At 40.7% G+C, this 24744-nt stretch overlaps 1 protein-coding gene and 1 long non-coding RNA gene across 8 annotated transcripts; one reads left to right on the top strand and one right to left on the bottom strand.

Annotated features, from left to right (window-relative positions):
• Window positions 1–2263: 2263 nt before the first annotated feature.
• LOC133385038 (uncharacterized) lies at window positions 2264–6926 on the bottom strand. Of its 2 annotated transcripts, none has more exons than XR_009762760.1 (3): window positions 6763–6926; window positions 5882–6113; window positions 2264–4752 (listed from the first exon to the last, which is right to left on the bottom strand). It is a non-coding gene; the product is annotated as an uncharacterized LOC133385038 (long non-coding RNA). The 2 variants fall into 2 exon arrangements; XR_009762761.1 differs by lacking the exon at window positions 6763–6926 and adding an exon at window positions 6239–6352.
• Window positions 4285–23566, top strand: BEND2 (BEN domain containing 2). 6 transcript variants are annotated; one of them, XM_061627225.1, is made up of 12 exons: window positions 4285–4516; window positions 8528–8689; window positions 9259–9404; window positions 13544–13612; window positions 13757–13831; window positions 16075–16179; window positions 17402–18188; window positions 18972–19172; window positions 20497–20618; window positions 21090–21285; window positions 22133–22336; window positions 23250–23566. In XM_061627225.1, the coding sequence occupies exons 1-12, from the start codon at window positions 4504–4506 to the stop codon at window positions 23438–23440; spliced, it is 2271 nt and encodes a 756-aa protein (XP_061483209.1). In that variant the 5' UTR covers window positions 4285–4503; the 3' UTR covers window positions 23441–23566. The 6 variants fall into 6 exon arrangements, with proteins under 6 accessions (XP_061483209.1, XP_061483213.1, XP_061483210.1 ...); XM_061627229.1 differs by lacking the exon at window positions 4285–4516 and adding an exon at window positions 4583–4759; XM_061627226.1 differs by lacking the exon at window positions 4285–4516 and adding an exon at window positions 4593–5242.
• The last annotated feature ends 1178 nt before the right edge of the window (window positions 23567–24744 follow it).

The following is a 24744-nucleotide window of genomic DNA, read 5'->3' on the forward strand; positions in this document are numbered from 1 at the left end:
TGTTTGTAGCAGGGACAAGATTTTCAGCCCCTGGTATAAATTCACACAGTACAATCCACATGTCAGCTCCTGCCTGTAAAACATGGTTCTTCTTTGCATCTCCTCCTGCTTTTCAACTCTGACAAACAACTTTTCCCTTTCTTTGAAAACCGTAATACAGAGTTTACCAAACTGGGGTGCGTGGTCCATCAGTGGTCCACAAGTTTCATTCAGGTGGTTCTCAGTATGTCCACATTAAATATTCAGTTTTTTAAAACTGTGTTTTTATTGCTTCTTTTATTTATTATATTGTATTAATTTTATTTATTATATTGTATTTATTTATTATATTGTTTGAATTCTGTGGAATGCGAACTGTAACACAACAAAATACAATATATAAGAAATAAAAGAAGCAATAAAAATTCAATTTAAAATAATACAGCATCTTGCACAGCACATTTCAGTTGCTACAACAGGCAGAAAAATCTTCAAGTGGTACGCTAAGACCATCAGCAATTTTCAGGTGGTCCATGGGGAAAAATGTTTGGGAACCATTACCATAGTACAGGGGAAGCTTGTTATAATATGGTTCGCTGTACCATGGGATATACCACAGGTACAGCGATGTCCCTGAGTGTAATACTATATACAGTACCGCGGTTCTCGTTATAATGCAAAACCCTGTATTGAGAGGATAATTGTCAAATATATGCAGTCCCCCAACTACCCCCTTTCTGAGGATCTCAAACCTCAAATAAGGGTCTGAATCTTGAAGTCCATCCACTCTGCATAAGAGATGGAGTTCATCCGTTAAGTAGGCTGTGTAGAAATGTATGTCATCTCACTGACAGACCACCCTCTATAGTCATGACAATACAAGCCTGGTAGGAGGTAAACTCTTTATCAGTAGGTCAGCATGGCATCCCTATTAGGTCATGGGGCATAAGCCTGGATAAAGACATCTCTGGACTCATGATCCATTACCTAATTCTACTATAAAGGAGGACACATAAGGCTACATCAAGACACTCTCTGATGGGAGAAGGACAAGGAGAGAGCAGCCATTCATCATCAACAGCACAGATGCTGTGGAAGCAACGGAAGGCTGCTGAACTGGATCAGAGGAGGCCTCCTTCTCCTCCATAGCTAGGATTGGTAAAGGATGATATGTAATGTAGAATTATGTTAGCTGAATAAAAGCAACGAATTAGCACAGCTGGTGTCAATCATTTTATTTCTTACCTGGAATCATTCTAAAAGAGCCATCACCACCCAAGCATATAGAGGGGGTGACAATACAAACCCCTATAAAGCAGTTGCATCCTTTGTCCCTCGACCCCTTTGTTATAATGAGTTTCCACTGTATGGAGCTTGTCCCACTTACAACGTCTCAGGAGCTGATCAGTGTTTAATCTCAGCTGTTTAGCCATCAAGCATGAAATCACTGCCAGCAGGATCTTCACTAGCTAGGTATTTAATTCTGAACAAGAAAGGTTAGTTTCTGTCAACTGTTCAGCATTGTTCAGCACATAACAGGCTGGCAGGTTCCTTAACTCCTCATTGCAGTTTCATAAAACATTCAGACAAGCACACTAGTGGCTGGGGCTTAATATATGTGCTGAAATGGGTCTGACTAGGGACCTTTGAGGTCGGAGATGTAACACTGGAGGAAGTTGGTCATCTGCCACTTATGCTGACTGTCACGGTCTCTATACAGATCATTTGATGTGAAGCTGGAGTTCATCAACAAACAGCAGAGCCCCACCTTGATCATAATACCACCACACCCCTAATCACCTGTTACTCTGAATCAGAGCTTGGAAAAGTTACTTTTTTGAACTACAACTCGCATCAGCCCCAGCCAGCATGGCCACTGGATTGGGCTGATGGGAGTTGTAGTTCAAAAAAAGTAACTTTTCCAAGCTCTGCTCTGAATTTACTATTTAGTAAATAGATGGGCTATACCCAACCTTGATCACTTGTGATTAGGGTTGCCAGGCTTAGGGCCTGAGACTGATCCTGTATCTTTAGGAGAAGAGAAAGTCAGCCAAGTGCAGGTGTTATTGCAACACTGTAATGGGAAAAACCACAACATGGAATTCTCCCTTCCTCCTGCACAACTTTTAAAGATACAGAAGACCTCTTGGTTGCCAGGCCCAGTCTCCAAGAGGTCTTCTGTATCTTTAAAAGTTGTGCAGGGGGAAGGGAGAATTCCACCTTGTGGTTTTTCCCATTACAATTTTGCAAGAACACCTGCACTTGGCTGACTTTCTCTTCTCCTAAAGATACAGGATCAGTCTCAGGCCCCAAGCCTGGCAACCCTAAGCACAATAATAAGTTAGGAATATCACTCACGAGTAAGCAACTGAGAACAAGTGGGCTTTCAAGGCCTTTCTGAAAACCTTAAGTGTGGTAACTTTACAAAGGTCAGCCGGAAGTGAGTTCTTTTTCCTTAAAGGACAAGGATAGGACAGGAGAAGAAATAACATTATTTACTGACCCCTCACCTAGTTTTTGCTCAGCTTGAGAAGATTATCAAACACAACAAAAATGAAACTTCCAGGCCTGTTTGTGGCAAAAGCTCAGCTCTAGAACTTGAGTTCAAGATCACATTTCAGACCAGTAAGTGGGATACCAATGCCCTATTTCCTACACCCAATAGCTATTTTTTGTCACAGCTATTCAGAAGTAACTGGAAAACAGAATGCATTTATCCAGTCCTACATGTCACCTTCTTAGTTAACATTTCCTTCAACCTACCTAGGACAAGTAAGTCACTTTATAGCCAGCTGCTATGGCATTCCTAATTCTGCATAGCAGCAGTCCACTAGCAAAGTAGACAAATGAATAGCACGTAATTCCTGGCATTTGCTTCAGAAACCAGTGTATGTGTTGCAATTGTCACCTTGCCCCAGCAGGGCCTCTTAACCGTTACAATTATTTGATCGGCATTAATTAAACAGGTGATAGTTTCCTCAATACTGGAGTTGCCAATTTGCAATTTAAAAAAATATGTGGTCAGTGCCCAAACCCAGGTGAATGTCAATGGGAGGGGGAGGAAACACCTGATGAAGTTTTGACAGGCAATGTGTGTAACCTGTTTTAGTGGTCAGGAGTAATGATTAATGAAGCAGCATGTGAGGGGGGGAGTTCAGGGCTGATGCTTGATGAAGTAGCAGGTGAGATCAATGAAAAAACACAGGTTCATATCCCTCCCCCCCCCAAAAAAAATTCTGGCATTGCAACATTTAATCAATTTAAAATCAAGAAAATGTTAATTAACTAAAAAAATGTCCTTTTTCAACTGAATTGCAAGAGGGTTTTTTTTTAGAAATTTGACTACAATTTTAACTACAAAAACTTATAAAAACTACACATTTGAAATTTGACTACAATTTTGACTACAAGAACTTATAAAAAACTGCACATTGCCAGTGCTGATTTTGTTCAACTGGATTGAGGGGGATATTCCTGGAGAACAAAAGTCTTAGTTAAGATCATGTTAATAGCAGCTACAATAGTTTAGGCTCCTATATGGTGAAACCCACGAGATCTATTCATATCGGAAAAGCTACTGAAGTGTTTGGAGTTGGCAGAAATGGACTAACCTAACAATTTTAGATAGAAGAAAAACTCAAGTATCCATAATGTAAAGCTTGCTGAAAGGCAGTCTGGTTTTGTAAACTATTGGAAAATGAACTATGGAAATGAGACTTGAAAGAAATTTCTCTAAATTATGAGATATGAATAAAATAAACTTAATAAAAAGGGGGAAGGTACAGATGGCAAGCACTGTTGTAAAAGAGGCACTTTCCTTTCTGAAATCAAGAAAGTTCTCTTAAGACAATGTCTACGACAACACACGTGCATCATCTGAAAACAAAGCTTGCTTCATGGTTTAGAAATATTTGTTTACAGGCAAGCAAATTTGCTAGTCAAAGTGACTACATTGTCTTTCACTGTAGTCCCTTGCATCCCTAGAAAAATCACTGACACCAAACCAAATGAGCAGTAAAATTACTGATGGATGGGAACAGTGCCAATTACTGCTGCATCTGCCAAAGAAAACAGAAGCTGTTGAATGTTTGCTTGTTGTCATCAGGAGGCACAGAAACTCTGGCAGGAACCTAGTGCCAATCTTGGAAACAGGGCAAGGTTTGCTTCAGCAGACAGAGAAAGAAATGGAAGGCAAGCGGGCCCCTGAAATATCAAGGGGTGCGTGAGAAAGGATGGGACACACAGTGGTCGTTCAAAGCCGTTCACTACAAACGCTGGAAGGGACGGGCGCAGCCACCACCTAAGCACGCCCTTCTAGCGGGCACCCGTTTGCCAGACGCGCCCAAGTCCCCACTGCGCAGCTGCAAGGGTAACCGAAACAGTTTGTGCCTCACGTCGCCAGAATCGCTTCCGTGTCCCGTCCCCCTCCCGTCCCAACTACAGACTGCTCGGCCGCTGGGACTCGCAGCTTCACCGCGCTGAACCCGTGCACGACAAGGATCGTTGCCTCCTTCGTTTGGCACTATGTCCGCGAAAGGTAAGGAACTGGAAACGGTCTGAGTCAAGACTCAATCCGCCGTCTAGCCGCATGCGCAGACAAGAAACGCTCCTCCATCGTTTCCAACGGCTAGACGCACAAACGGTGGGCGCTCGAACTGCCGAGCCGTTCACAAGACGAGTCCACCGTGTTGCTCTCCTATTGGCCCGTTGGTGCACACCGGCGCTGCTGTTGTGCTACGCGCTTGTCTGTCGTCCTTACGTCATCACTTGACCCTGTTTGGTGAGGAGAGAAAGCAAGGTGGTTTCTGATGAAGGGAGAGGGCAAATTGCCAGCGTTGGCGAATTCTCAGTGGCGAATAAAAGCTTATGGAATTGGCAGAGGCGAGGATAGTCACGTGGTTTTTGTGAAGCTTGTGACTGGCATCTGTTGGTGACGGGCGAACCTAAGAGGTTGCAGTCTTGTTCTCGGACGTAGAGAGTTTCGCTCACCTTTGCGTGAGGAAGACTGGCCCCCATTTTGCTCACAGTACTTGTGGGGCTGTGATACATGAAGTGTCACAGAGCATGTACAAAAATGACTTTTCTCACCATTGTGCGTGCGATTGCATTGCTGTCGGAGAACGTCAGTAGTTTACTTGCACAGCAGACCTGCAGCATGTGACTAAATACAACATTCTTGTTGAGGATGAGCTCCTTACAGCTAGATCACCTGTATGTTTACTCAAAAGCAGGTCCCGCTGTGTTTAACGGGGTCTACTTCCTGGTAAGGGTGTTCAGAAATGTAGCCATTGCAATCCTGTGCATGCCTGCTCAGAAGTAAGCCTCACTGAATTGTGTATGGGATGACAGTGCAGCCTCTGTTCTGCAGCTGGATATAAAGTCTGTTCTGGCTTCACAGAGTGGCTCTTCTTACTGTGCTTTTTAAAAAGAGTTTTATGGCTTCTAAAACATTTTTACAAACAAAGTAGAAAATGCACCTTCATGTTGCCTAATTTGTAAGCTGCCTTTGAAAATAATAATTAAAAGGTGGAGAAAAAAAGATTAAACAAAAATTAAAATAAAATTAGGGTATCCAGCCTGTGTTCCAAACACCAAGTGATATTAGATCTTGCTAAGAAATGGACTTCCACCTACCCATGTTGGACCCCCAAAAACAAAAATCCTAAAAATAACAGTTAATATTATAGTTAATAGTTAATATTATGTTCACTTTTTAAAAAATGAGTGGAAGACAGCAGACCATGTATTGTAATTTTAACACCAGAAGCAAAAGAGCTGCACAGAGCTGCTTTGATATACTGCAGAATAACATTTTTATAATAAAATACATTGTATTGATGAGTATGAACACTTTTTTCCCATATAAAAGAGTGTTTTGAAATACATTGGGAGCCATACCAACCTGTGCAGCTGTCATCTTGGTTTTCTTGCATTTTTGTATGGCTGTCAGTGATCCTTTGTTTTTGTGTCCTATTCCTGGCTTCTACGACAGACCATTATAGTCAGGAAAAGTACAGAATCAATGTGGAATTGGACAGAGCAATCCAAACTATAGGACAATGGTGTTGTTTAGGCTGGGTAAGGTACCCCAATTCCAAACTCCATTCAGGAGTGGGGCTACTGCTGGCCTGAGCCTGGCAGAGGGAAAACGAGAATGTAAAATAGATTTTTACTTACACCACCCTTTTTGCCAGTGTTTGCTGGACAGAGTTTGGAACAGGTTACATTTCCCCTACCCTATCCCACCAACATCACTCACTTGGAATGCCCCTTTTTCACGACTTTTCTGGCTGAGCTGTGATGAGAGGCTTCACAGTTATTCCCAAACTCCTCTCATCCTGGCAGAACTTGGGTCCAGATTTTCCCCTAAATGGTTCCTATTTAATGTAAGTCTTGGCATCAAATGATGTAAACATAAGCATAATACATTTCATTCACCCCTAAATCCTATATGCAGGACAAACTAGGATTCTGTGTTTTCCTTAATAGTCACAGGCAGAGTGGAGGGGGTGGGAACAAGTAGGAGCATAATTAGGCAATCTAAACATCTACCAACACACACATGCTTTACACAATATTAAAGTCTTATGATCATCATATAACCATTAAAAAGTTTTATTTTATTTTGCCCAAAGTCTTCCTCCCAAAGTAAAAAAAAAAGGGGGGGGGCAAGGACAAAGCAGAAGTAAGACCCAGCTCTGATGGATAGAAAGCAATATGTTTGTTGCAAGCCTCAAGCAATTAATAAGGAAGTAAGTGATGTAAGATCCAATCCACACCCACCTGATTCTTTGTTGTGTATGAGGGGCACAATGCATGCCCCAACTTTCTGCCCCTATTGTGTGATATTTCAGACTGCTTTTATGATGACCTTTTTACACATTCAATTGTTCTTTCACTGGATTTCCATATGAATCAGCTGCACGCTATTATCAGTGTGAGAGTTTTCAAACCTGCAGAACAGGTTCAGCACCCTTCCCCTACTTCATCTTTAACCTCAGGTGGAAGGGAGTGAATCTGTAGGAATGAAGTTTTCCTCTGTATTTTACTCTCAGCAACTAGATGGTCATAATTAGGGGCGGGGTACTTCCTAAATATGCACTTGTGCAGCTGTTCTTTATGTGAAAGCCCTTTTCTCCAGACTTGCACTTTTGATGGTGGGGGGAGGATTGTGATGGTGGTGATAACTACATGTATGCCCTTTGTCTGCAGCAGTTTCTGGGGATGCAAGCTTCTCCCCCCCCCCAAAGGTAATTGACAGGGCAGTTCCTCCATTAACTTGAACGGGGGTGAAGAAAAGGCTACATCCCCAACTTTGCTTAAGATTAGAGTTGTCAGCTGACTAGAAAAAAATTGACCAGGGCTTCTTTTGTGCCTTAAACAGGTACATGATTTTCAGAAATTAGGCAGGGAAGCTTTACAAAACAAAGACAAATATTATCACCGATTAATGTCCACATATTAAGTTGCTATTAAAAACACAGTTGAGCTTATTTGCAAAGTTGGCAACCTTCCCTGGGTCTGCTGTTGCTCTGAGGCAGGATCAAGTCTTTTAGCTTTTACAAGGAGAGGGGTTCTGCTTTTTGTTTGTGGCTCACTGTAATGTTCCTCCCCCTGGCACCACCTGTCAGGCTCCCACCCGTGGCTCCCACCAGGGAGAAATGTAGTTTTTATTTTTCTTTAGCTCACCCTAGCACATATCTCAGAAGATCCCACTGCTAGGCAGCACCACCAGCCACTCCCTGTAAACAATACTGCTAGAGACTTCGCCTAGTCTCCCTATGGCTTGTTACTTTGTGTCTGGGTACCCTTGCCCTCCACAACCCCCTTGTATCTTTGTCTATAAAGCATACAATCCTGGGTTGCTCTGGATACTTGACAATGTTACAATATCTCCCTTCACCGTTGCCACCATTTATTTGATGCTGTTTCCCTCCAGCCTTGGTAATTACCCTGCCCTCCCTTCTGGTCTGTGTATCCCCAGACAAGGATCAGGCTTTTGGTAAACCAATATAAGTATTTATTTGATAACACCAGGAAATAACAAGACTACTTTAGGAATGTTCAACAAGCGTATGGTTTCATATAGTGTCACTCTTTATGTTTCCAGTCATATATATTCCGCCTTAATACCAGCCAAATATAATCCAACCCACAACCAACTCCAATCCACACTCCACAACCAATCGCCAATAACTCCTCCCAACTCAACTGTCATCCTCTCATTTATACCTTCAGCCATTCAAACACTCAGCCAATCATCATCCAACATTCTCCAGCATTCTAGCCCATGTACTCCCCCCTCTTACTCAGTCACTTACCATATATCACTTAATAAACCCACACTTACCATATTTACAGATATTAAAATACAGGGACATCACACTCACCTTATATTTCTAATTTATCTTATGTTAAATTAGTCTATTACACTGTTCAGTAAGTGGCTTTTATTGTAAATACATTTGGGTTGTTAGTATTGTACAGAGGAAAGTGCTTAGTTATATAAAAGCGTCTAATTCATCTCTCCCACTGGTACATGTTTTAGGCTATATCTCAGTAAGCACTGAAAACGATGAGACTGCTGTAATAATTGATGACTCAGAAATGGAAGATGCAAAAAATGGACTTGAAACACAAGGTTGCATGTCAGTGGAACAAAACGCTCAAGTAAACTGTGATGGTCGCTATGTAACTCAGCTTGCGTACGGTAATTGCATTTAATTCCACTTTGAGAGTATGTTTATGGATCTTCATCCTAGTTTAGTGATTATATCCAGGGAACCACAATTTTTGGATGACCTTGGTGGCCAAACCAAAAATTGTGATCACCAAATTCCTTCTCCTCCAGTGCCACGTTTGGAATCTTAGCCACAATCAATCAAATTTTCTAGGAAAGTTTGGTTTTCAAAAATCCTGAGTTCTTGTGGTTAAGATTCCAAATATGGCAAAGCAAAATGCATTGAGTAGGGGTTTAGACTCAGTGGCCTTATAGGTCCTTCCAACTCTACTATATGATTCTATGTTCACATAGTCTTTCAAAGTACCTGCAGAGCATTTTATCATTACAATAGGTGGTACTCTTCAAATTAAAATCTGTAAAGCTTACCAGCAAATGGAATAACAGCTATTTTGTCAAATACTTCTAAAAGTAATATTCCATGAGAAAACTGTAACTGGTTGAGTTAGTGAGAGGTTTAAAACTAGGTTATATGTTTCTTGAGGTGCATCTAAGTCATTATGAGACACCGACTAACTTTTGTTTAAAAAAATTATAAGGTAATGAAGATTTTTTGGATATGGAGGAGCCAGATGCCTCACAGGTAAATCTTTCAACAAGCAGGCCAAGACTCAGTCACAGTCCAGAACAAATGGAATTGGTTTATTTACGCAAAAGACGCCGACTTGCACCCTCTTTTGTGGGGGTAAGTAAATCCCAAAAAGTTAACTTGTATTTAAGTGTGTCACCTCTTCAGTTAGCAGAACAATTATTGTAAAAATGATACTTGGAAACAGAGGTCTGTGTTTTGTATTTCTAGAAGAAGGTAGATCTTGATCTGTTGGTAGGCCACACAGTGTCTGCTGGTTGCTTTGATTCTTGCAAAGAATGATGGGTTATATGGATCTTGCCCTGATCCAGCGAGGTACTTTCTGAAGTTCTTAAGCAAGGGTATAGACTCACTTAACACAAGTTAGTTGTGCCTTAACTATTAACAGAGGCTAAATATTAACTCTTGCTTTATAAATGTAAAATACGTTTGCGAATCACAGCAATTCTAGGGTGCTTCTTTTAATGAACAGCTGGTATAGCACAGTGGGGAGGACAGCCTGGTTGGGAGTCCAGAGACTGTGAGTTCAAATCCCTGCTCGTGTCTCCTGGGTGTCAAGGGTCAGCTAAAGATCATCCCCTCAGTGAGTGGCTCAGGGGTTATGTGCCCTGCCACCTGTGCAGCCATGGGCAAGCTGCATAGTCCCAAGGAGCCCAGTCGCCCCCCAGCTGGCAGTTGCAGACAAGGAAGGGGCTGGCTTGTGCAGCTGTGGCAAGCTGAGCAGGCCCTAGCCAGCTGGGGAGGACTAGCCTCAGAGTGAGGCAATAGTAAACCCCCTCTGAATACCCCTTACCATGAAAACCCTATTCATAGGGTCGCCATAAGTCGGGATCGACTTGAAGGCAGTCCATTTTTTCATTTTTTTTAATAGAATGAAGAGGCCTGGGCAGCTTATTCCTGCATTAAAATATATACTTTTATCTAGTTACTGAAACAGAAAAAAACAATTCATACTGTTTCTATAAGCCCTGCTTACCAGTATTCTATGAACTATTCACTAATAGGCAAAAAACCTTGCAGTTTAAGAATGTACCTATAGCCCACAGATATTTCTACCAAACTTTAAAAAGCAGGGAAATTGGGCAGCTAAAGTGAATGCACCAGGAGAGCAGGAGACCTGAACTCCTCTCTGAGATATTGTACTGCCCTACAAAGTTGTCAAAATGCAAACACAATTTGGGTTGGTCTTTCACAGTCCAATCCACTTGCTGTGCAGCTTGGAAGAATTTGGTAACATGTGCCTCTGAGCGTATGGTGAGTGGTGGCAACACCTGCCATCTCCAAAGATGGAGAATTATATTTTTGTATGTTTGTTGGTGTTCTTCTTACTTTGCTTCTTTCCTGTATTACTAATGTTTCTACAGAGAATCTAAATTAGAAAATTTTATTTCCCTCATTATTCATCCTAGAAATCTGTGTCAAATTTATTTTTATTAATTTCAAAGCCTTTTTATTGGTCAATGCCATATGATGGTGAAGATAGCCTTTTTTGTTTCAAACTGGAGGTTATGCTCTATTTCTATTTTGGGTGCATTAACAGTTGGACCTGAAACTGCAGTTTAATGTAAAATCAGACTGATTACAATATGCTGCTACTTTAGCAATGACTCTAGTTGTTGGAAAAAAGAGGATGCATGTTTTCAGCCTGCTATGTTTAAACCACTTTATTTAAGCAAGGTGTTCACGATCAATTAAAAACATAGAGCACACCTAGAATTTTGCTAGAATATATTTCACCTCCCACTGTTTTATCTTGTGCAAATTGAGACACTTCTGAGGTCCACTGGAGACTATTTTGCAGAAGTCAGTGCCATTATTCCACAATTATGTTTGGAGCTTTTTTAGTATAATTTTTGCAAAGTGTTGCTGTACTTCACATATTCATAGAAACAAAAGCAAAAGAAAATGATTTCCTATAGAAAACTTCACTAAAATTGCAAAGTAAATCAGACATATTTAAAGTGACTATCTCAACTATATCAACTGTCTTAATAATGTTGCTTCCTCCTGGCTAAAACAAGATCAGCACAGGACATATCTTCTTTCTATTATTTGGGCTGATTACAGGTGTTGCCACCACTCACCATATGCTCAGAGGCACATGTTACCAAATTCTTCCAAGCTACACAGCAAGTGGATTGGACTGTGAAAGACCAACCCAAATTGTGTTTGCATTTTGACAACTTTGTAGGGCAGTCCAATATCTCAGAGAGGAGGCCAGGTCTCCTGCTCCCCTGGTGCATTCACTATAGCTGCCCAATTTCCCTGCTTTTTAAAGTTTGGTAGAAATATCTGTGGGCTATAGGTACATTCTTAAACCGCAAGGTTTTTTGCGTATTAGTGAATTCCCCTGCTTTTTAATCCGGGAGGTAAGAAACGGGATCCTGTGCAAGTTTGCTGAGAATGGATTGATCATTTGCATGCTTATTGAGTTAAGTGGGATTTACACACACACACACCAGGCAATCATGCTTAGGATAGGTGAAACTGACCACAGGGGATGGGCAAGGGAGGAGGGGGAGGAGGGAGGGGTGGAAAGGCAGAGGGGAGGACTGGGATGGGAGCAGGCAGGAGGGGGAGGTGAGAAGAAGGACAGATGTGGTCATTTGCATGTTTATTGAGTTCAGTGGGATTTACTCCCGTGCAATCATGCTTAGGATAGGTAAAACTGACTGGGGGGGATGGAGGGCTGGAGTGGGTAGGGAAGGAGGAAGAAGGAAGAGGGGAGGAGAAAGGGAGAGGAAAGGGGAAGGAGGGAAAAGGCAGGTCTGATCATTTGTATGATTATTGAGTTGAATCGGATATACTCCTATGCAATCATGATTAGGATAGGTAAAACTGACCAGGCTGGGCCTGGCAACCAAGACATCTTCTGTATCTTTCACAGTTGGGCAGGGGGAAGGGACAGTTCTACCTTGTGGTTTTTCCCATTACAATGTTGCAAGAACACCTGCACTTGGCTGACTTTCTCTTCTCCTAAAGATACAGGATCAGTCTCAGGCCCTGAACCTGGCAACCCTACCTCCCACCCAAATTTAAAACAAAGCTGTCCCTGGCCACATCCACACCAGGCCTATTACACTTTGGACAATCATTATTTATTTATCTGTTTATTTAGTGTATTTATATACCGCCTCATAGCCGAAGCTCTCTGGGCGGTTTACAATAACTAAAAACTAAAAACAAATATACAAATTTAAAAACACATCTTTTAAAAACAATTTAAAACAATTTATCATGGCTTCTCTCAAAGCCAATCATGGCTTCTCTCAAAGCCAATCATGGCTTCTCTCAAAGAATCCTGGGAAGTGTAGTTAGTGAAGGGTGCTGAGAGTTGCTAGGAGACGCCCTGTTTCTCTCACAGACCTTTAATCAGAGTGGCTGACTGTTAAACCTTCTCTCAGGGGAATAGGAGTCTCCTCTCAGCACCCTTCACAAACTACACTTCCCAGGATTCTTTGAGGGAAGCCATGACTGTCTCAAGTGAAATCAAGTCTGGTGTGGGTGTGGCCCTCTTATTAGCCAAGTCCAGCAGCTGTGAGGCTTTCAGAACACTGACAGTCGGTCCTTACTGAGCATGCCCCGCGTTATAATAGGCTTCCAGCCAAAATTTCTTAAGTTAATTAAAAGTCAACCAGGCATTTTTTTAACTTTTAAACTGCAGTAGATGAAGGTCAGAGTATGGGGCAAGGTCAGTATTAGGATTACAGGTACTCTGTGAACATGGCTGATTTTTAATGAATTTCAACAGATTATGAGAACTCTCAGAAAAAAGTCCAAAATGGCTATGAGTTTTTTTCTCTCTTTTTAGACTTTGAACTCTCAATTCTCTCTGACTGTTTTGTGTATCGCCATGAAAATTGATAGGGTTGATAAGCAAGCGTTTCTGAGTTCAGAACTATAAATTTTGTAAGGTTTTGTTTTGAAATGAGCTTATGGGAAGCCTCAGAATGGCATGGGGGGATATTTTCCATTTAACATTGCGGAATGTGAAAAATCCCCGCTGACTATAGTGGCTGTATAATTAGCAGCCTCTGCTGAACCCAATAATATTTTCTGTGTAATGAGTTTCTTATCCACAGTGTGGCACCAGTGTTCTGTTCTTCTTTACAACAGATAGTATGGATTCAAATAATTTCTTAGTGAGCCAACTGAACAAAAACAATAATATATAAATTCCATATCAGTTATAATTTGAGTTCTTTATACCCTTTATCTGTGACTATTTTTATTAGATGAGAACCAAAGAGCCTGAATATGAAGATGGAAGTGTTATTTATGAATATGATCCTGATTACGAATGTGTATGTATATTTCCAAATTTATTTTTAACAGCCTCTGTGTAGGAGGAATTGTGTAATTTAAAATTTGCAAGCCTTTATTTTATTATTTTGTTTCCTTTGTCCCCCCCTGTGACTGGGGTTACATTTTTATTATCTTTGCACCAGGGAAGCGTTGTATCTGAAGCTTCATACACAGGAGATCAGCAGAAAACTCTTATGGATGTCCTTAATTATTGTCAGGTACTGTGTCATCTTTCATTGCTTGTTGGAGAAATAGTTTGTCATGAATAGGGAACCTGTGAGCTTCCAGAGGTTGTTGGTCTACAACTCTCATCATCCCTGACCGTGACCATGCTGTCTGGGGCTGACAAGAGCTTGAATCCAGCAACATTTGGTTCCCCACTCCTGAGTTTGTGGAGTTCTTCCAAGACTGGAAGTCAGTTTAGGCACCAGTTCCCTGATTAAGAGATCGATCTATTTTATTATTATTTATTTATTTAGTTGCATTTCTAAACCGCCCTATAGCTAGCAGCTCCCAGGGCGGTGTACAACATGATAAAACCACAATATTTAAAATACAGCAAGTGTGTATTGCGCAAACAATATAAAACATTATATAAACAAAGTAAAAGAAAACTAGAAATAAAATAAGTAAGATTAAAAGCATAAAATACATTAAAATGCCTGGGTGAAGAGGTGGGTTTTTACCTGGCGCCGGAAAGATGACAGGGAAGGCGCCAGGCGTATCTCATCTGGGAAGGCATTCCATAATTCGGGGGCCACCACCGAAAAGGCCCTAGATCTTGTTACTGTTCTCCGGGCCTCTGTATGGGTTGGGACCTGGAGAAGGGCCTTAGACGTCGAGCGGAGTGAACGGGTAGGAACATAGCGGGAGAGGCGTTCCATTAGATATTGCGGTCCAGTGCCGTTAAGGGCTTTATAGGTAAGGACCAACACTTTGAATCTGGCCCGGAAACATATTGGAAGCCAGTGCAGTTGGGCCAGAATAGGTGTTATGTGGTCGAATTTCTTCGTCCCAGTAAGAACTCTGGCCGCAGCATTCTGCACTAGCTGAAGTTTCCGAATCGTTTTCAAAGGTAACCCTACGTAGAGAGCATTACAGTAATCCAATCTAGAGATCTACACTCATGTGAGGAGATTTCTTACATTCCCAGATATTCCCATTTATTTACATGCAAGGGCCCAATTCCCATGTGCAGGGAAGTGTATAAACACATGGTGTGTTTCCTTCTTTTAGAATTAGGATGACACTCTAGGCAGCATACCTCTATGCGAGAATCAGAACTTTCATGCACAGAACAGGTGATCATCTGCAGCTATGTAGCCACTTTGAGAGCTATGTTTAAACTTTAGTGTTTCATATAGTTCAGGTGACATTTGTTCTGTTGATCCATCATTGCATTTCAGTTGGTGCAAAAGCTGCTGCTAGCTGGTTATCTGGTGCTAAAGATTGCCCACTTCTTTCTGGGCTCAATATAACTTGCTAGTAATGACATTTAAAGCTATAAACATCTCAGGGCCAGGTTACCTCAGAAGTGACCAGCTCCCATATGACTCTTCCTGGCCTTGAAGGCCCTGTTCTGTGCTGGTTATATATGGGTTCAGTCAGGTTGGTATGAGACCGGGCCTTCTCAATGATGGTGCCATGATTGTCAGTCTCCCTGCCAGTGGAGATGAGCTGGGCTCTCTCTTCATTTTAAACCATTGGTAAATACCTTTTTATTCTAGCCAGCTTTCAATCTGTGATATTGTGTTTCATAATTTTAAAAATTACTTGAAGTTTTAGCATTGCTGTCATTTTGTTTAATGGTCATATCGCTTAAACTTTTATTTTTGGTAACTTTTTTGTAAGATGCCTTGATTATTATTTTTAATAGAAAAGCAGAATATAAATAATAAATTAAACCAAATCATTCATCAGAGTTAAGTGAGATGCTTAAACTTTCTTCATAAACTGTAACTATAATAACTGAAATTCCTGCTGATGAGGCATCATCACTTTGACAGTAAAGATGAGACAAGGGCCAAACCGCAAACTATTGTTTCTTCTTATTTCTTGTTCTCATATATCAAGAGAGGCAGGATGTGTGGACTGGTTGTCCTGTAAGGAGCATATGAATCTGTACAAAATTTCTGAAAGAAGATATTTTTGTTTTTTGCAACTGTATGTTTAGTAATTTAATATTTGTAGGGATGCAGAAATCTGGACTTGCTGGCACATTTCAGATTGGACCAGGAAACTGTTGGCCAGGTGGCCAAAGCCAGACAGGAATGATGGTAGGAAGATCCTTGTTGCAAAATCAGTCCAGTCTCAGGTTCCTTTCAGAAATGTTCCCAGAAGCAAGCCAAATCAGAAAATCAAGGATTGGGTTCCTTTAATGAGAGCATAATTTCTTTTCTCCTGGGTTCCACTTGACTTTGAATCTCTTCCAATTTGATTTGTATTATGTGTGCATTTGCAGGCCATGTATGATGCCATTCAGAAACTGGATAAGAAGTTTGATAGCCTTCATCGCAAGATCTCAGAAATGCAACACACACGGTTAAAGCCTTTACTTTTAAAATCAGTGAGTATTAAATGCCTGTAGTTGTGACTAGGTTTTGTTGATGCTTTGTTAATTTCCTCTTTATCTTTCATTATGATTTAAAAACAGTAGAAAGTTTATAATCTGACCATGTGGTCCAGCATGGCCTATGGTCAAGAATGATAGGAATTGTAGTCTATCAATATCTGGAGGGGCTGTGATGTTCCACTGTATATATGTTTGTTATTGATATGTTTATGGTAAGTAGTGAGTGATGGGAGAGGGGAGTGAGTAAGTTAGAATGAGTGTCTTCATAAACTATGAGCTGCTGTCTATGATTGGCTAAGAGACTGGGGGAAGGCTGTTCATATTTGAGTTCTTGGCAGTTTGTCATTTGGATAGGGATTTGATTCTGAAGTGTTAGTTTAAGAGTGGTGGGATTTGATACGGATTTAGAGTATTGGGTTTAGTATTAGTGATAGTGAGAGACTGGATATTTTAGTTATTTAAATAGTATAGAGTAGGACGGATAGCTTCTTATATTACATTTATTTACTGTAATAATAATTGTTTTCTTCACCTCATGCCTGAGAGTCAGTCACTTTTATAAGGGAATGTAAAGTCACATTACAGTGGTACTCACACATATATCCTCACATATCTATGATGTATTTGGGCCTTAGATAAAGATCCTGGTGGCAGTGAAACTGATGGTGGTTAGTAGACATAGCCTGTTAGAGGGGTAAAGGCCTGAAAAGTCAGGGGATTGCCCTTTAAAGAGAACAGGGATGCCACAGAGGCACTGGTTCCCCATTCCTGTATTAGAGGCAGTTCACTGTATACAACTTAAAATAGCATTGCATATCCAACAGGACCTGGGTTTGGTTTCTGTTTGCAAGATTGTGAATATAGTAATGGGAAGGTATTGTACAACAATTTACCTAATGTTCACAAAGAAAAAAACCCTGGCCTTTCCGGTACCCTTTTTTCCAAAGTGGCCTTACACATTTCTGGGGAAAAACCGGATACAGACACATACAAAAAGAAAAAGCTTTACTGCTTGAGCTACTATGACTAAAATGGCTACAAAACAGAATGTAAAGCAAAGTTGAATATAGAGATTCTATTCTGTTCAAAGCACAGCATTTGAGTGTTCCTAGCTCCTTATGCGTAGCCTTGATAATTGCCATTGTTTTGAAGCAGGCTAATGCCAAATAGTGTGGCTAACTGGAGTGTTTGCTTAATGTTTTTCTCTCATTTTCAGAGGCCACTTGGGTTTACATACAGAAGTTCTAGTAATCTCTCAGCTGGAAAAATCAGAGTCCAGAAACCAACAGAAAGAAGGCCAAGTCAGATCTCGCCCCCAGGGCATAGATGTCACAGCCAACCCACAAAGATTAGGCTACAAAGAGACCACATTTTGACCAGCTCTGCAGTCATGCCAGTTCCACATACTCTTCAACCTGAATTGCAGCGCCCTGCACACAGGCACAGTCCACCTCTCCCTACAATAGTTTCCACCCATTCACTGTGTCCCCCATTCAACATGACTAGTGAGATGCCAGATATTTCTTCACAAACCAGTCTAGCGACCTTAGTCAATGAAAGCTCTACTAGTGTGGCATCTTTGGCAATAGCCTCCCCAGTGGTATCAACCGCAGTGTCCACACCACTGGCAGCTAGTTTGGACAGAAACAGTATGACAGTGACTTTTAAAACCTCACCTGGAAGTACAAACATTCTTAATGAGCTGCCCTCATCATCCTCTGTTTGTGTCAGTCAAGCAGTAGCCTCCAGTCATTCATTGTATCTACCAGTCAGCACAGCTAGTGAGATGCCTGATCTTCCTTCTCAAGCTAGTCTTGCAACTACAGCAGTTGATAATCCAGCTCATGTGGGATCATCCGCTGTATCTTCTCAAAGGATAGCCCCAGTGATGTTACCTGAACCCAGTTTGGGGAGAAACAATTTGATAGTAACTTACAGAACTCCAACTGGAAATACAAATATTAGTAATGAGATGCCGTCTTCTTCTATGAGTTCTAATTTTGGTGAGTTGCAGTAAAGATGTTTTTATAAGAGTAGTGTATTTAGCCTGTATTACAACACTAATATAGACAAAGCACATTACATGTATGTAATAATGAATTAGAGGTATACTTAATTCCCTCTCCTTTCATCCCACTCTTTTGCATGCACAGGGATCCTTACTTTAACTGGAATGGTAGCCAACCATTGTATCTTGTTGCATCAGGGTTCTAATTTCTCACTTTCTGCTCCATAAAGGCAAAGTATCTGCCTTTTGTATCTGGTGTGGGGTGTTACAAGGAGTGGCAGGTGATGTTTTTGTAGGAACCACTATCCTCCAGCTGTTTCCCTGCCCAGCACTCAGCCTGGCAGTGTTTTAAAATGTGCTTTTCTGTGTAGCAGCTTTTTTTAATGTGTTAACTCCTGTGACTGAATATTTAGGAGGCTTTCCCTGCTGATCACTAAAGTTTTTAACCAAACTTTGCAAGTATGGTTAGCATTAATATCTGAGTAGGTAGAATGCTGCATTACTGTTATTTTTGAAAAGGGGAGGGGGAAATTCATGTGCAAGAGCAGGAGAAGAAGGGGTATGGAGCATGTGAGCTTGCGGCCCATTCCCAGTCTCTTAAGTACAGTCAGAGATTAGGAACATTATGTCTGTACTGGGTCTATGGGGGGGGGAAGCTTTCACACACATGGGTAGTGTCTTGTGAAATCTTAGATGCCAGAATGGCACTTCGGAAGGCTTCCAGTGGTTAGAGTGCAAATTTGTTTTAATATTCTTCTAATATTTTCTCTTTATCTAGAGTTCATTGGTGATCCAAAGCGAAATGTGAAGGTCCTTGGAAACTATTTGATGAAAGCACGGCAAAAGACGAGGCCAAAGTATGCCGCACGCTACTTAGTCCGGGTCTTATTTCCCAAAGAAACACTGCTGTGCAGTGTTATGGGTGTAAGAGCTCGAGGGCGCAGGACATTGGACCCTAACAAAGTTGCTGCAATAAGAGGTATGTCACAGCGGTTTAGGGAAAGGGGTTGGATTTTCACCCCTCAGTAAGCCCTCAGGCTAGAACTACATATTAAGATACAGACACAGGCTTCTCATGTTTTCTCCCTATGGAGCTATGTGGAAAAGAGGAGTGCTGAATCACTTCCCCGCCAGTTCTCATCCACAATCCTTTTGTCTCCCAGCTGTTTTCCCCCCTTTTTTGCCCTAGCTGGCTAGAACACTAGAAACAAACACTACTAGAAGATAAAAGGCAGATGGGAGAATCATTGGATAGGCGAAGATTTAAACATCCTCTCTGTGCCCTATGGCTCCCCTGCAAATACTGTTGCCCCTAACGTTGCCTTTAACTGCCAAACAATTGTTTGTCCAAAGTTATATGTAGTTTCACTCTTAGTCTGCCAAATTATTCTAAGAAGCACATACAAGACCATCTTTGTACTTCCAGTTTTTTAGCTCTTCTGATATGCTGTCTTCTGATTATTCTCATTGTGATAAAAATATTGTGGCTTACCTCCACTGTTCATTACATTGATGTTTTCTGGGGTATCTGAAACCAAATAAGTTAGCAAAACATCTCCAATATGGGCTGTAGAGCTTTTTCTAACTAGGCAACCAAATGCTTCCCTAGCCTGACGCACCATGTTGCTGTTTTTGGACTTCACTCTCTGTCTCTGAGTCAATAATAAAGACATGAGTGTGTGTTTTTGATGCTGGGAATTCTTACAGTTCAGTATGAATTGATCATTACTCAAATATTTTCCATTGCTGGTTTATTTCAGCACAAAATAGTGACAGTGATATTTAAGTAGTTCATAATTTTTTGTGTTCAAACCTCTTATTCTTCTTTTCACGTGGAATTGGGTGGCACTTTACAACAAAAACTAGATGTCTTTGGGATATTGTGAAGTGTGACTTGCTGAGTGAAACTGCTTATAGTAGTAACATCAAAATAATATTGGGCATCGAACCAGCAGAACAAAGAATCTCATCCTTCCAAGTCTGACTATATCTTTTTAAAAAATGCATGTATGTTTACGCATGACAGTTCCTATTGCAATGGAAACAAGCAGGTTTTACCTTGATGGCATACATGGCAGATGTTAAAGAAATGCATCTAATTTAATTTCTTTTCTTTGCTTGTTGAAATATTTTCATCACATCTGACCATAATCAAACAAGGGGGGATGGGTAATCAGTTGGTTAAAGCAGCCTGTTTTCATTAGTATTTCAATATATTCAAGCTTTCAAAAATGTATTTAATTGTTTAATCAAAACTATTTTTTATATTGATTTTTTAAAAAATCCTGTATTTGTGAATCCAGAATTTCTTGCAACTCATTTTCCAAGCTATGATCTAAGTGAAGATGGAAGAGACTGGAAAACCTGTATAACAAATGTGAATGCAATGATCCGCTGCTTACGTTATGAAACCAAAACAAGCCCTGTAAGTCTTTTCTTTGTGTTTACATCCCTATAAACACATCCTTGCCAGACTACATCGCTCTGAGAGCAGTTATTTTAAGTTTGAAATTAGACATTAATAATAAATACTGCAAACCAGAGAGTATTAGGCATGCTTTAGGCTCATTGAAACAAACTGAAACTATTTGTAGATTTCAAGTTACCACAGCAATGATTCAGGGCAGTTGCTTGGAATGTTTCAAATTAAATAGACAGTTTACAGAAGGATGCCCACCATCTTTTGCTACTGTGACAATAAGAGCCTCTTGCAACTGCTGTGGGAGAGAGCAAAAAGAAGGTATCTAGCTCAATGGAAAGTAAGATGAAACAATATAACAGCAGATGATACTGTTTTGGTTTAATCGTTTAAGTGTCTGCCTTATGATTGTTTGCAGAGGTATATTACTGAATTTTACATTGTTATGGAAATATTCCTCCCTGCTGTTTTCCTCAGCAGATCATTGAAGGAAAGGCGAAAGCTCCTGACACTCCAGACACATCCATGTGTGTAGATTTAGTTGATAACGGGGAAGAGAGTGAGCTCAATTCTCGAACAAATTCAACATCCAATCAACTTCAAAATTCAGCATGGGATAATAACATCCATCACCCACCTTCTTCCAGTAAACTCCCTTCTTTAGAGCCAATGAGTAAGCTGCTGAACTTTCATCTTCTATATCAGAACTGTGCAAGCAAAACACAATAGACCAACACAGTAAACCAGCCATGTCTTGTAGCCCACCAGGCACTTTAAAACCTCCTTTGTTGGTTTTTTCCCCTTGCTTGCCTAAGAGTGCAAAAATGGGGCAGGGAGATCAAGCAGCTGGCTGAGCACAATACATGGCTGGTAGGTTATGTCTAGCTTTTGTCTAGCCTGACTGCTAAGTCTTTCCCGCCTTAGTTTAGATTATGTGCATGTAAGCAAGAACTTATTTGATTTTAGTTATGTACCATAGGCACTTCAGAAAGATTAAATTATGGTGAATCCCATAGAACCCTTCATTTTTAACCAGTTTAATAAAAGTTTTAAACAATTCCACCTATGGATACATCCTATGAGCAGTATGCTGGAATTAAAGGAGAAAGTGAAATCAGTGTCTCCTTGCTATGCTGCTGATTACAATTTGTTTGTGTGTGAATCCACCCTAGATCATTCCAAGAGCCCAGAATTTGAATAAGCATAAAGCGTGTAGATTAGTTTAAGAAACCAAAGAGGTAGCGTATTTTTCAAGATAAGAACGCATACACCAAATGATGTTTTTACGATTAGAGAGTATTCCCTGTATTCAAAGTTGGTAGTTCTCAGGAAAAATGTAGCATTGTAGATACAAGATGCTTGTATTTGAAGCATGACTGACAGATTTCTAAGCTTTCTAGACTGTGAGCCTGAGAGCAGGGGGCAATCTTAGAACTGATTTTTTTAAGCCATTCTTGAGAATCTTTCTGGCTAAAGGCTGGGATATAAATGCTAATAATAATAATAAATTCCTCCTCTAGCACACCTTGGGAATCCATCAAGGAATGTCCAGTTGCCCTTTTCAGTTATTTATGTAGCCAAGGGAAAATCTCGGCCAGAGCTTTCAGCACGCTACCTGATACGTCATCTGTTCACAGAGGATGTTCTGGTAAAAAGCAATGTGTATGGCAATTTGGAGCGTGGCACATATCCACTGGACTGCAACAAAATTAATGCTCTTAGAGGTATGTAACCAGTTACAATAGGAGAGAATCAGGTTGCAATCCTGTAGAAACTTTCCTGAGAGCAACCCCATTGAACTTAGTTCTGAGCAGATGTGAATAAGACTGAGCTAGTAGATTTTGAAACAGGAAAAATAACAGAGCATTTCAAACTGCCAACCCAGAAGTGTCCCACTGTCCAGCCCTGGTTGGATCTGCCGGCTTCCATTGGTAGGGGAGCTCCACCAGCGGGGGAGTCCCATGGGTGACGAGCAGCCCAGTATGCCTGCCCAAATGGTGTGCAGGTGGAAGCTACCACTGGCAATATCCCTGCTACCGAAAGTCAGGAGGACTTCCAAAACAGGGTGTTTCCGGTGTGGGAAGAGCAGAGCTGGGCAGAATAAGATCTTGTTGCTGTCACATGGCAGCAAAGAGCCTGATCTGAGTCTCTTCACTGTGCCAGTCTGAGAGCTTGAGTAGTGAAGAGGCCTTTTTTCCCCTCCCCATGCCTTCCAACTTGGCCAGTGTAAATGGCGGGGCTCTGAATGTAGTGGTGGTTACACTACTACTTTAAGCCCTGCTGCTGCCAGCCAGAGTTTCAGTTGCCCCATTAGACTATCAGCCTTTTAGCAAGGTAATGAAATTTGTTTATTCTGAATAACTCTGTATAAAGAGTAGCAGCAAACAATAGATGACTGGGTGACATCCTTGTATGTACACCTTGTCTGTTTGATATAGCTCCTCTAAAAGGCTGTTTCTGCTCATTTGTGGGATTCCTCATTCAGTAGTTGCTTATCAGAAGACATTATGGCTACTATAGCATTTTCTTCCCATATCAGGATGCCCTCAATCTGCCTACTTTGTGTAACTCAGACTTTGTAAGGAATATAAAACTTGAATAAACAAATAATAATTTGTATCTTCCCTTTTTTATTAGACTTTCTGCAAGAGAATTACCCATCTTTTGATCTAAAGGAAATTGGATATGACTGGAAAGCATGTGTTGCAGCTATAAACAGCACAATTCGCAGCCTGAGATATGACCATAAAAGGGCCTCTACTGGTGTCCGAAGCAAAGTATTGGCTGAACCACCACTACTGTCACTAAGTTCAAAATGTTCTTTGTGAAGTCCTGTTGCAGTATAACAATACAAAAGCAACTTTGTAGTCTGTTGGCCATAACTGTCTTATGTTTAGCCTCTGTTACAGCCACAGTGAACTTTTTCAAGATGTGATAAAATTGTTTATTTTCAACAGTTGTCAGCGAAGCTGTTTTCATATTCTTAAAAATCTTCTTAACAAGACTGTATTTAGGAGATCAGAGTAAGAATTTGGGTTCTACCTTCTTTTGTCAGGGATGCTTAGCTAACACTGAGAAATACTGTCCACAGTAGAAACTTGTATGTATTCAATTGGACATTGGTTATAAAGTAGAATAACGGGAGCCCAAGGAACACATAGGTGGATGTTCTCCTGAATTTTGAAGGAACACAAGTCCTGTAGGTGAAATCAAATGTTCACTCTGATGTGACATGATCTCCTTGTGCATCTGTACCACCTCAGAGTGGTTAGCCTTTTTTTCTGATATGTAGGCTTCTCACATGGAGTATAATTTTAATTTGAGAGCACTTTCAATACATAGGTATAGTGAAATGATTGTACAGCATCAGAAAGTGAATCATGTAGTCAGTACATGATCTGCCTAAATAGTCATGTATGTGAGGGGAGTGGTGGGAAATATCTACAAATGTATCCAATGACCAAAAAATGCTAACTACTTTTTGCATTGTGCCATGTCTTGGTTTGTATCTTTCCCTCCTTCCTTTTCCCTTCATCTTACAATACAAGTTTGCAAGTGGGATAGGGATCAAAAGCTAAACACAAAGTTTCTAGAAAGCAGAATGTATTGCGTGTGTTCAGTTCTTGGTTGGAATGAATTTTTCCTTACATTTGTGTATAAATTTGCTTTCCAGAAAAATATGCTTTGAGACTTTTCTGATCAACTAAGCACAAGTCATAGCTTTGACCTTAAACTGGAAATGAACTTTCACATGTTATGTCAAATACAGCTCCAGGCCATTGCTCTCCAAGTTTCAATCACCTGCTCCTATTTTTCTTTTCATTTTCGTTATATTCTTTAATGTTTGACTGCTGGTAGTTTCACTTAATCATGTTATGCAAACCAACTCAGTTGAATATATACCACCTTTTATGGTTTTCAGATTATTTGTAGAAGTTTATATTTTAGTTTACTACTGAAGGCCTGAACTCATAGTTGCATTTACAGCCTTAGCTATCCACGCAATTTTGCTGGAGCGTCTGTTACTTGTTGGTTGCTCCAGGAGTCAGATTGCTGCAGACCACTCCTAAGTTAAATAGTAGTGACATTTCTTGTATCTATTAGAACCAATGTCTGAAATAGCTGCCATCCC

The sequence above is a fragment of the Rhineura floridana genome, chromosome 5, assembly GCF_030035675.1.
Source record: "Rhineura floridana isolate rRhiFlo1 chromosome 5, rRhiFlo1.hap2, whole genome shotgun sequence".
In the NCBI taxonomy this organism is placed as follows: Eukaryota; Metazoa; Chordata; class Lepidosauria; order Squamata; family Rhineuridae; genus Rhineura; species Rhineura floridana.

What these genes read in the sequence shown, in the direction of transcription:
- BEND2 (XM_061627223.1), top strand. Translation starts at nt 7,076, where the DNA reads ATGCACTTGTGCAGCTGTTCTTTATGTGAAAGCCCTTTTCTCCAGACT. An exon ending in CCCTTCTTTAGAGCCAATGA is followed by an intron (nt 21,286 to 22,132) that starts GTAAGCTGCTGA and finishes TTCCTCCTCTAG; the next exon opens with CACACCTTGGGAATCCATCA. An exon ending in CAAAATTAATGCTCTTAGAG is followed by an intron (nt 22,337 to 23,249) that starts GTATGTAACCAG and finishes CTTTTTTATTAG; the next exon opens with ACTTTCTGCAAGAGAATTAC.